Source organism: Littorina saxatilis, linkage group LG17 (assembly GCF_037325665.1).
Source record: "Littorina saxatilis isolate snail1 linkage group LG17, US_GU_Lsax_2.0, whole genome shotgun sequence".
NCBI classification, from domain to species: Eukaryota; Metazoa; Mollusca; class Gastropoda; order Littorinimorpha; family Littorinidae; genus Littorina; species Littorina saxatilis.
The window spans coordinates 42923724-42936031 of record NC_090261.1 but is presented as its reverse complement, the minus strand read 5'-3'; the positions used below and the strand labels follow the sequence as shown (position 1 = coordinate 42936031).

At 50.6% G+C, this 12308-nt stretch overlaps 1 protein-coding gene and 1 non-coding gene across 2 annotated transcripts; both read right to left on the bottom strand.

Moving 5' to 3' along the window:
• Positions 1 to 80: 80 nt before the first annotated feature.
• Positions 81 to 12105, bottom strand: LOC138953041 (inner centromere protein-like). The gene is made up of 2 exons (XM_070324813.1): positions 11988 to 12105; positions 81 to 1005 (listed from the first exon to the last, which is right to left on the bottom strand). The coding sequence occupies exons 1-2, from the start codon at positions 12003 to 12005 to the stop codon at positions 532 to 534; spliced, it is 492 nt and encodes a 163-aa protein (XP_070180914.1). The 5' UTR covers positions 12006 to 12105; the 3' UTR covers positions 81 to 531.
• On the bottom strand, positions 9260 to 9378 carry LOC138954014 (5S ribosomal RNA). Its single transcript, XR_011451682.1, has one exon. It is a non-coding gene; the product is annotated as a 5S ribosomal RNA (ribosomal RNA).
• Positions 12106 to 12308: the final 203 nt, after the last annotated feature.

The window sequence follows — 12308 nt, the reverse complement described above, 5'->3', positions numbered from 1 at the left end:
CACTCGCTCACACACACACACACACACACACACCAACATCGATCAATCAGTCAAACAATCAATGAAAGAAGGCAGTAAGAAAGAACAAAAAGTTGATCAAATAACAATACAACTATCATCATGAATGCTTTCAGTATAGTACAACCGTCGTCACTAAGAACATGGACTAAATCTTACATACAACATTGTACCATTGTCACCATCGAGTACAGAATACAGAATTGTACAACCGATATGCCATGTCGTGGTTGTTCTGCGCAGTTACCTGCATTCAGAACAGCTCCAAGTACATGGACTAGCTAGTGCTTACACTGCTTACAGTATACTACAATTGTCATCGTCTGTGCACTTCTCTGCATTTGGAGTAGCTCCAAGTACATAAACTTATGATCACAGTATAGAACATGTACAGCCATCGTCACCGTCCTGGTATTTTTGCGCAGTTATCTGTATTCGGAGCAGCTTCAAGCCCATGGACTAATGCTTACAGTATAGTACAATCATCGTCATCGTCCTGGTTGTTCTGAGCGGCTATCTGCATTCGGAGCATGAGCTCCATTTCTCGTGCCTGCCTCTCCTGGGCCTTTCCTCCTGCAGTCTCTGCATCGCTCTCTCCTTCTCCTCGTCCCTCCTCTTCAGCTCTTCCATCTGCTGCTGGCGCTGCCGTTCCATCTCTTGTCGGAACTCCCGCTGCTCCGCGTCCATCTTTGCCTGCAGCTCCTGGACCTGCTTTCTCTGCTGTTCTTGACTCGCCTCCTGCTGCTTCAGCACCCCTGTCAGGTTGGTGAGCTGTTTCTGCGCCTCGTCCTCTCTCCTCTTCATTTCATTTTGCCTCTCCTGGTCCTTGCGTTGGAACTCCTGCTTCTCCTTCGTGGCGGCTTTTTCGGCCTGTGTCAGCTGCTGGTTGAGTTCTTGGACGAACTTCTTGTTCTCCATCTCCTTCTTCTCCACCTTGAGCAGGCGTTTTGCCAGTTCCTCCTCCAGCTTCTGCGCCACGAAGGCGTACTTGGGACACGTGTAGGCCACGTGCTTGTTCGCGGCTTTCATGTCTCTCACTACTGTCTGCAAGAGGTGCTGGACCTGAGTCTGCTTGTCGAGGGTTCTGCCGGTGTTGTCGAAGAGTTGGTATCTGCACAAAAATAAATCTGTCAGTCTCTTTTGCATGACGTGCTATGGTGTAGTTTGACTCGATATGATAGTTACAGAGAATATCAGCACAAATAATTTCGCCATAAAATGGCTGCAAATTGAAAGGCCGTACACATACATAATCTCACATGGGCTAAATATCCTTAACTTCAGGCCTTGAATGACCCTACCAGTTCAGGCCAGATTCAAAATGAGAACATTTTCTTATTAAAACTCAAGAATCAATCAATCAAATGTTTACCTTACCTCTAGAAAAAGTGTCAACTAAATGCAAACAAACAAACAAGAAAAGCACATAACACACAAACACCGTTACACGCTCTCTCTCTCTCTCTCTCTCTCTCTCTCTCTCTCTCTCCCTCTCTCTCTCTCTCTCGCGCTAAGACTTGAACAGATTAGGCTCTGCATATAACCTTTTCATCCTTATAAAATAAAATGTTCGACATCATCATCATCATCATCATCATCATTATCATCATCATCATTCGCCTCCTCACTCACCAAGGCGGCGCATATATATAATACTAATCGCGAGACAGAGACAGACAGCGTGGCGGTTCACCACAATCACCTTTGAAGGCGAAGTCCTGTCAAACGGGATTGAGAATTTTAGAGCTTATTTCTTAGCCCTATATTATCTGTTGTGGCTTCTCAAATGCCAGAACATACAGACAGACAAAAGCCGCTAGACCCCATCACAAACAGAACTCTACAATCCACAGGTTTTGCCCACACACACACACAAACACATACACACACACACAGAAGCCGTATATATATATATGTATATCTATATCTATAAATATATAGAGATAGGTGACAGTGTATTTTTCGCGTGGCTATAAATTGATTCGACCTTTTTACTTTGACAGTAAGAACAACTTACGGGTGCAAGGGAAGCGTTCTGGACAGCGCAGTGACATTCTAAAAATAGAAACACAAAAATCATGGACTAATAACTGTGAATCAAGGTGTGGGGTTGGCTACAGGGGTCTTCAATGATGGAGCAAAGACTTATGCCAGTGTGATGCGTGAGCTTGGGCTTGAAGTTGGAGCGTTTGCCACGAAGTGTTTCGCGGACAATGACACGGAACGTATCAAGCACGCGCAGCGCCAGGCCTTGGCATCATCTCATGAGGCCAAAATCACCCGCAGGCGCCAGAGACTGACCATGAATGAGTTGCAAGCTGAGAGGCTATGTTTCAGGATCTTATGCCTACATACAAGACGTTTATTGGTTACAATTTTATATCTATGTATACGACTTGTGTCTGTGTGTGTGTGTGTGTGTGTTCGCGATGCATGGCCAAAGTTCTCGATGGATCTGCTTCAAATTTGGTGGGCATATTCAGGTAGACCCCGGGCACAACCTGGTCGATGAGAATTTTCAACACGTGTTCTCAGCGCACAGCGCTGAACCGATTTTGGTTTTTCTGTAGATGGGTCATTCTCAGAAATGGTGGTCCAGTGAGAGTGAGTAGGGGTGACACATTTGAAATCATGAAAAAGTAAATTAAAATTATTTCTACCACGACTTTTTTCATCTGAATCTATTCCTGAGACATTAAAGCATTGTTGTATGTCAATAAAAATGGTTTCTATACGTTGGTGTTGTTTTTGTGTGCTTTTCAATTGCGAAGTTCGGCCGTTTTCGGATCGCCGAAGCGTCACACGACTTTCGTGATCAACAATATTTTCAGTCTCATGGCTAAATGCAAACATGCAAACACCAACAAATTACTGCAATCGACAGTCAGGAGTTCAGTATTGGACGTAGCAACACATCTTTGCAAAAACTCACGCTGAATTTGAAGTTACGGGCTTCAAACAAAACAATATGAATGTCGTAACGCATCGTATCCGGACTCGACGCGAGAACATCGGACAGCAATGTGCTTCATGACTTTGCCACATCACGGCTATTTTTAGCTCTTTGGTGCACAGGAAGTTCGAACAAGAAAATAGTCCTTTGAATCACAGCCAAATATTCACAGAAAACACCAGAATCATATCATTTGCTGAAACTCATGGCGTCGTTTCCTGACCTACGTTACGACTGAAGATGGTTTTTACTTAATTGTCGAGCCTGCAAAGCTTTGTCACAAACTTACACACCGCGGATGGCGACAATGTAGTGTCGGAAGGATATCGAGTGCAAACAGTCTCTCAAAGCGCGAAGTTTAGCGGAACAAAGCAGCCAAGAAGTTTTCGTATCCTCTGATCGTCGATGTTCGACATTCATCAACTACTTAAAATGTAAGGCTTCTTTTTAAGCCTACTGTCTATATGATACTTACCGAGACAGTACTATTCTTGCACATTATCTATTATAGGCCGAAAAAATTGGACAAAACGCTGAGTGGGTACAATTATCTCCCATAACCATGCGCCACCGTGGATCCCAAGCACTGTCCGAGTGCTTCCCCCTTACAGGATGTAGGTGGCGCGTCCTCTTTCTTTATGAGCTGCAGACCCTCAAAAAGCCCATAACATATCAAGAGGGGAGGCGGGAGGGAAACTCTAATAGTACTGTCTCGGTAAGTATCATATAGACAGTAGGCTTAAAAAGAAGCCTTACAGTCAATATAACACTTACCTCGACAGTACTATTCTTGCACAGAATACCAGAGTGGTGTGAGGGTGATATGTAGAGTATTAAACTCCTTAATCAAAATCACTTAAATCCAAGGATTAAGATACCCAGGCAATTTTCGAACAGTACTACCGTAAAAGAAAATATACCCAAGAAACATACCTTAGACTGACGTGACCATGCTGGCAACCACTGCTGTGTGGTGAACTCAATGTCAAAGTCCAGGCCACTCAAAGCTTGAATACCACTGAGTCTACGGCAAGTGGCTAAAGCGATGAGGAACAATTAGTCTTAAAAATCAGCAACTTGATACTGATGCCTGCCAGGGGTTCAAACTCATTGCTACGCAGGAGTTTGAGGACCAGAAAGACATCCCCCTTGGGAAATGAAACCTGAGGTTTAGACACCGCTGCATTGCTAATACCCGAAAGGACATTAGCGATGAGGGAGGACCTGATCAAGTGTTCAGATCTGCGACCAGTAGCGGCCGCAATCGTGGAAGCGATGGCAGATCTGTATCCAAGAAGAGTCTTAGAAGAAAGACTCTTCTTTTGATACACTTCCACCAGGAAGTTGGCCAAGTCCTGTGTTGAGGGATAAAGCGGCTTTATCCCCTTGGACAAGGCGAAGGTGGCCCAAGCTCTCCAGCGTAAGTCGTAGAGCTGATTAGTTGATCGCCTCTTAGCGTTCAAGGAAAACTCTACTGAACTCTTGTGCAATCCTAGTGCAAGCAGTTTGGAGCGCACAAGAGCCATGCGGTAAAGCACAGACTCTCTGGACGTGGATGAGGGAGGCATGATCGAGGCTGGAGCAGACCTCCCCCGTCCAGATCCAGAGGTAGAGGGTCTACGTGGGTGAGACCGCGAAGATCTGGAAACCACGGAGCTGTTGGCCAGTAAGGCGCGACCAAAATCAGTCTTGGTCGTTCCTGCAGATATTTTGCCAGCACCCTCGGAATCAGAGATGTTGGGGGATAGGCGTAAGCATCGAGGAGCCTCCACAAGAGAGTGAATGCGTCCACGTGGAACGCATTCATGTCTCGAAAGGGGCTGACGTACCTGGGAAGCCGAGCGCTGAATCGAGTTGCGAACCGATCGATCAGAGGACGGTCCCACCTTGCCCACAGACGCTGTAGAACGTTGTGAGCGATGGTCCATTCTGTGGAGAGAACCTGATCGCCCCGACTGAGAATGTCGGCCAGGGCGTTCAGTTTCCCCGGAACGAACTGGACTGACATCCGGACCTGATTGGTCTGGCACCAGAGCAGAATCTCCTCCGCCAACAGGGAGAGGGACCGAGAATTGGTGCCCCCCTGGTGGCGAAGGTAAGCTAAGCATGTGGTGTTGTTGTCCCCGTTGAAAATCAGAGGGGCCAAGGACAGGCCGAATGGGAGGGCCCGAAACTCGAACACTGTGCCCTCCCAAACGAACCGGAGCAGATGTCGGTACCCCGGGGCCACCAGGATGTGGAAGTAAGCATCCTGGAGGTCCCAGACATGGCCCAATCGTTTGGCCGGATGGCCAACCGGACCGACGAAGGGGTTTCCATCTTGAACTTGCACCTGTGAAGGTACAAGTTCAAGGTGGAGAGGTCCAACACCGGCCTGAACCGGCCGTCCTTTTTGGGGACGGTGAACAGGCGGGAGCAGAACCCCGGAGAAGGCTGAGAAAGGGGGTAGACCGCCTTCTTCTCGACCAACGAGTTCACCTCGTCCTGAAGAGCCTGCCATCTGGCAGGGTCTCGAGGAGGGGGGAACGTCCAGGGTAGAGCGGACAATGGAGGTTGTGACGACAGCGGTAGAGAAAACCCCGACCACACCACCCTCAAGAAAAACTGGTTGGAGACCAGTCTGCCCCACATGCCGCGGGCCCGAAAAAGGGAACCGACGGACGAAAGAGGGGCAACTTGAGGGGGCGTCAACGTAGGGCCGGGACTCACTGAAAATTCTGCTGGCGGGCAGGCGCAGGCTTGCGACCACCCCCCCTGGTGGTGCTGCTTCCCCTTACCTGTCTGAGCACCCTTCGTCTTGCTTGGGAACGCAACAGGCGCCTAAGAGGAGGAAGAAGGAGGCAGTGAAACTGGCTTCTTCTTCTTCTTCTGAGGCTGGGAGCTGGAGGTGACTGTAGCACTTCTCTTACTCCCCGCCGCCGTCGCCGAAGCAGCGAGGCCAACCATCAGAGAATCAGTGTTCCTCTGGCGTGTGTACTCCACCCAGAACGAACAGTGTCCGGATGAAAGAGGGAAGAAGGCTGAGGAAACGTGTTCCTCAGACTCTTCCTCATATCCGGAGGCACTATAGAAGTAGGCAGAAAATGATCACGGAACAGGGCCAATAAAGTGGACCCGTGTTCCAATGGCCAATTCTGCCGCAGACGTCACGCACGATCGCACGGCATGCAAAGCCCGATCCACTCGAACCGTGTCAAGGACCCGAGTGGAATCGGACTCTGCCCGATCGGGAGGGTCCAACAGTGTGGACAGCGTGCTCATCCATGTCAAGGCCTGTGATTGGGCCTCGACTGTGGAAGAAACGGTGGCCTCAAGATTGTGGAACGAAGCAGAGCTCAGTTCCACCTTCTTGACCGAAGGCACCTCCCCAACGAACACATCACCGTCAGCCCCACCCTAAACACTCGAAGTCTGGAAAGGGAGAGTTCGAGAGTCAAAGGGAAAAGGGAGGGACGAAACAGATTGGACACGAGGAAACAGTGGAGGTGCGCCTCCCGAAGGAAAGCATGGTACTGAACCCGCGTCCTCCCGAGGAACATAGGTCGCGTTTGCACGTGAATCTGTACTCCTCAGGCGATGTGCTGCCGCTTCCACCGTGGCACTAAGACTAGGGTGGAACGCGAATTGTCGGCGGACGGATCGTTCATAAAACGAGCCGCCGGCAGACGCGGCGTGAGCCTCCCGCGCCCGGGCCGAAGCGGACTCAAAGGACGAGAGGGCGTCTCAGGGAAGGACGTCCCGAAACTGTTCAAACGTCCTTCTAGCTGTGCGAGGACGAGCCTCCTGCCTCTCGTCCTCAGACCCCGGGTCCAGGTCCTGTGTGTCAACACTAGACGACAGACGCTTAAGAGAGGCATCCGTGACGTCAAGACGCCGCGTGATGTCTGTCATGTACTGTTGGAAAGTACGAAGCATAGCTTCGGAAGTTCCATCAGAAACCGGCAAGGGTAGAGGATCAGTGTTAACCTCAGGGCGACCCTGATCCTCCTCCCTATCGTCCTCCGACTCACTCTCCTCTTCACTTCCCGACAACTCCTCAAAAGCAGGAGTGTAGGGAGCTTGAGGGGGAAGAGCCGAAAGCGATGAAGCAGGCTGTGAAGAAACGCCCACAGAAGCAAGAGGCCGCGAAGACCCCTGCCCCAAAGACGACACGTCTCCAGCAGCCGAAGGGGGAGAAAAACAACAACCCTGCGACTGTTGGGTCAGCCCAGCCAACGAACCCCCGCCATTTATAGACTGAACAGGAACCCATCGGGTCTGATCAGAAAAGAAATGGTCCGGTCCGGTCGGGGGTGCCGAGCCGATCCGGTCCGGTAGGGTGGTCCGGTGCCGAACCATCGTACCCACAGAAGTGTTCGGGTGGTTAGGTCCGGACGTGGACATACCGTACCATCCGGACCCGTGGTCCGGTATGGTCCGGTTCGGTGCCAGACCATCCAGACCAACAGAGGTGGTCGGGTGGTCCGGCACCAGGCCATCCGGACCCGTAGGTCCGGTACCATCCGGAGGTCCTGTTCGGCACCGAACCATCCGTATGCACAGAAGTGTTCGGGTGGCTCGGTCCGGGCGTGGACGTACCGTACCATCCGGACCCGTAGGTCCGGTTCGGTGCCAGACCATCCGGACCAACAGAGGTGGTCGGGTGGTCCGGACCGGTCCGGTAGGGTGGTCCGGTCCGGTGTTCCGGTCCGGTCCCGTACCATCCGGAGGTCGCGTTCGGCACCGAACCATCCGTACCCACAGAAGTGTTCGGGTGGTTCGGTCCGGACGTTGACACACCGCACCATCCGGACCCGTAAGTCCGGTGGTCCGGTGCCAGACCATCCGGACCAACAGAGGTGGTCGGGTGGTCCAGTACCGGACCATCCGGACCCGTAGGTCCGGTCCCGTACCATCCGGAGGTCCCGTTCGGCACCGAACCACCCGTACCCACAGAAGTGTTCGGGTGGCTCGGTCCGGACGTGGACATACCGTACCATCCGGACCCGTAGGTCCGGTTCGGTGCCAGACCATCCGGACCAACAGAGGTGGTCGGGTGGTCCGGACCAATCCGGTAGGGTGGTCCGGTGTTCCGGTCCTGTGGTCCGGTCCCATACCATCCGGAGGTCCCGTACGGCACCGAACCATCCGTACCCACAGAAGTGTTCGGGTGGTTCGGTCCGGACGTGGACTTACCGTACCATCCGGACCCGTAGGTCCGGTGGTCCGGTATGGTCCGGTTCGGTGACAGACCATCCGGACCAACAGAGGTGGTCGGGTGGTCCGGTTCGGACCGGACCACTGGTCCGGTACCGGACCATCCGCACCCGTAGGTTCGGTCCGGTCCCGTAGCATCCGGAGGTCCCGTTCGGTACCGAACCATCCGTACCCACAGAAGTGTTCGGGTGGCTCGGTCGGACGTGGACATACCGTACCATCCGGACCCGTAGGTCCGTCATGGTCCGGTTCGGTGCCAGACCACCCGGACCAACAGACCACTGGTCCGGTACCGTACCATCCGGACCCGTAGGTCCAGTGTGTTCCGGTTCGGTGCCAGACCACCCAGACCAATAGAGGTGGTCGGGTGGTCCGGTCCCGACCGAACCACTGGTCCCGCACCGTACCATCCGGACCCGTAGGTCCGGGGGTCCGGCAAGGGCCAGAGGTACTGTCCCGTACCGGACCCTAAGGTCCGGTACGGTCCCGTACCATGGGTCCCGTCCGGACCAAACCCGGAGGTCAAGTCCAGTCGGGACCCGTGGGTCCGGTTCGATCCCGACCCGTAAGCCTGGAACGTTCCGGACCCTTGGTCCGGACCATCCGTCACCCGAACACCAGACGCTAAGGAATGGCGTGGGGTCAAGACGGTCTGGTCGGAGGTGTCGGTCTGAGCAACAGAAACAATGTTCCCGTCGCCCTGACCATTCGACAGAAGTACCACGTTCTGTCGAACACCTCCACGTCCAGTAACTAGTCGGCCGGAGCGTCTTAACAAGAGGGACAGCCACCAGTCACACGGACGTCAGAGGGAACCGTAGTAGCAGTGGTCGTAGGCACGAAGCCTGAAACCCCTGCCCCCACAGGACCGCCCTGAACGGGGTCAATTCGCATCCCAACCCCAGCGGGGAGGGAATTCAGAGACCCCGTCATCTCCTCCGATCTCCCCCCCCAGGAGGCCGAAACTACTGTCGAAACAGCAGCAGACGACCCAGCGAGGGAGTTCAGAGGAGGACCCGTGTCCCTCCTGGCTTCCACAGCGGTGGAAACCGAGGAGGGCACAGGAGAGGCACCGGAAAAGGAAGATTTTAATGCCAACTGCACCCGGTGTTCCCAGGCGGTCACCCATCCAAGTACTAACCGGGCCCGACGTTGCTTAACTTCGGTGGTCGGACGAGAACCGGTGTTTTCAACGTGGTATGGCCGTTGGCTGTCAAAACCTGAGTCTCTCCAGTAGCCCCTAGATCGGATTCACCAACCCCCAAAGAGGGTTGGGAATCGACCTGCCCCCGGATTCGAGCCAGGGAGGAGAAGGAAACCTTCCCCCCAGGCTTGAAACCGGGAGGAGCTGAAGCCTGAGACTGAGGGCCGGACAACGGCGTCGAAGGGGGGGAAGCCTGTTCCACTGAAGGAGAAGGAGAAAGAAGCTTTTTCTTTCCCCTCGACCTTCCCCGAACCTTCGACGGCGCAGCCCCGCCCGAAGTCCCAGGCTCAAGCCCAGCCTGTTTGAGCAGGCTCGCATTGAGCTTGCTCAAACAGGCTTTCTCCGCCCTCCCTCGCCGCAAACGCAAAGCGTTTGGGGAGGGAGAGTCGGAGCGCCGAAAGATCCCCTTCTCCGTGCGTAAAACATGACGCTGGGCGCCCGGAGAAGGGTTGCCCCCGGCAGACTCTGGTTCCGTAGAACCAGAGCCCAAAACAGGACGAGACATCCTACCTCGCCCTGTACGTACCCTTAAAGACCGAGAATTAACAAAATTCAAAGAAAATTTAGGTCAATACTCAAGTGAATGCGGCGAAACGAGAAGCAGACGACCGGTCACCACGAAGTAGGACGGGAGGCACGCCGAGTCCGCCACACAAAAACGGAGGCACAAGTTGAAGGAAACACAACGTAGCCTCAAGCCAGAAGTGGAATAACACACAATAATCCAACAGGTGATAGTCCACACAGAAAAGAAGCCTCTTAGTCCAAAATAATCCGGGAGCGTAGCAGAAACACAGCCGGTCTGACACGCGCGAAAAAAGAAAGAGGACGCGCCACCTACATCCTGTAAGGGGGAAGCACTCGGACAGTGCTTGGGATCCACGGTGGCGCATGGTTATGGGAGATAATTGTACCCACTCAGCGTTTTGTCCAATTTTTTCGGCCTATAATAGATAATGTGCAAGAATAGTACTGTCGAGGTAAGTGTTATATTGACTGGGTAATCTGAACGCAACAGGAACTTTCAACAAATACAGCAAACTCTGACGAATTGTGTTTTGTGTAGTTATTTTGGGTCAGACGGGTTTTGCCGGCAGGAAAGGCCAAACAGTGCAGATTCATGTCTGTCGCACAGGAACCGAAAGTGGTTCAAGCATTTCGTTTCTGTGTTGCGACATTCACCTTAGTTTTGTTCCAAATGTCATTTTTTTACCAATATTAGTTGAAGTCCTTACCTTTCATAACTAGAATGTGTTGGGTAGAACACAAAAATACTGCAGAACTGATAAAAAATGCACAAAGGATTGAAGGCTTAGGTGGTTTAAAGTTGGAATTTGGTTTCCATGTTACAACATTCATCACGTAAATACAACACTTTAAAACGTCTCTTATTCAGCAACCAATTACTCTTTTTGTCTAATTTTTGCATTATTATGTATAGCAAACAATAGACTTCATAGTAAAAACAATTATTTTGTATTTCTTGACACTTTATTTTTTACTTTGTATGTAACACTTAGGACCACCATTTCTGAGAATGACCCATATCCACTACATCCATTCCCAGTAACTCTTCCTTATCTTCTCCAGCGTTTTGCGTTTATCTCTCTTCCTTCGTGTGGCGTCAATCCATATTCCCGTTACTATTTTTAGAAGGTCACTGTCCACAACGCTCAATCCATATTCCCACTACTATTTTTAGAAGGTCACTGTCCACAATGCTTTCATCCCGGCGAAGCCGGGTATTACTCTTCCTTATCTTCTCCAGTGTTTTGCGCGTTTATCTCCCTTCCTTCGTACGGTGTGCCACCCGGCAAAGCCGGGTCCCCGGCGAAGCCGGGTATTCGGCTCTACTTCTTCCCGGCGAAGCCATACCCGGCGAAGCGGGTATTCATCTAGTTGTTACAGATATTCGTTCTGATGTTATGCAATATTCCGGAAGATGTTTTAAAACTTGTCATGTTTTCAGTCTATTTTCCCTTTCTTTCTCTTTTGGTTTGTTTAAATGTTATGTTTCATCTGTTTTTGTGAAAGTATTGGTCAGGCAAAGTAATACTTGGCTGCCCAGAAGGACACACACACACACACACACACACTCTCTCTCTCTCTCTCAGTGACTCGAATGACTACACTTGTGAACAAGCGAAGACAATGACTTAAGATGTTTTGTGCCTTTTAAAAATAAGAAATTTGTCTACGTAGTTGCACAAAAGTTTGTGGAGAAAGAAATTAATTTCCAGCAGCATTGCGGCAACACCGACACTTTTTTTTTTTTAATCAGTTAACAAAGTTTTTGAAGACAGTATTTTTTGTATTAAATTAGTTTTAATTTCAGACATTGTAAAAATAAATCTTTTTTTCTTTTTACAATAACACAGTGTATACTGTAAACACATTTTGTCAACTCATAATTACAAATGACAGAAATACATTCTTAAAGATGTTTAACATCTCATTGTTAACTGTGTGTACAGATGATGTAATAAAGCACAGAGGCTATCACAGAAAACATGATAGTCATACAGAACACACAAACAAGTGTATACTCCATGCAGAAAAAACCCCATCATCAGTGCTACTTTTTACTTCTTTGCAAACTACCTGCCAATGCCAAACAAGTTTTTGCATTGTCATTTATGTCACTACCCATAAACCCACAGACATCTCACAGACTAATAACATCAGGGTTGGTACTGAGCTGACAGAGGCGTTCCTTGCAAAGACTTGATTTTTGAATTTTGTACACTAATTGCTGACCTTTTTCTGAAGCAAATACACAAAACCAAAGCTTTAAGATTTTGTTATTGACTTTCACCGATTTCTGCAAAATTGCTGCGATGCGCTGTGCAAGTAATATTCATAAACTTCTGAAAAAAGGCTAGGGACAGGCTGTACCAACTCCTTTCTGGGGTCAGAGGGTCGAGGTGGAGTGACAAA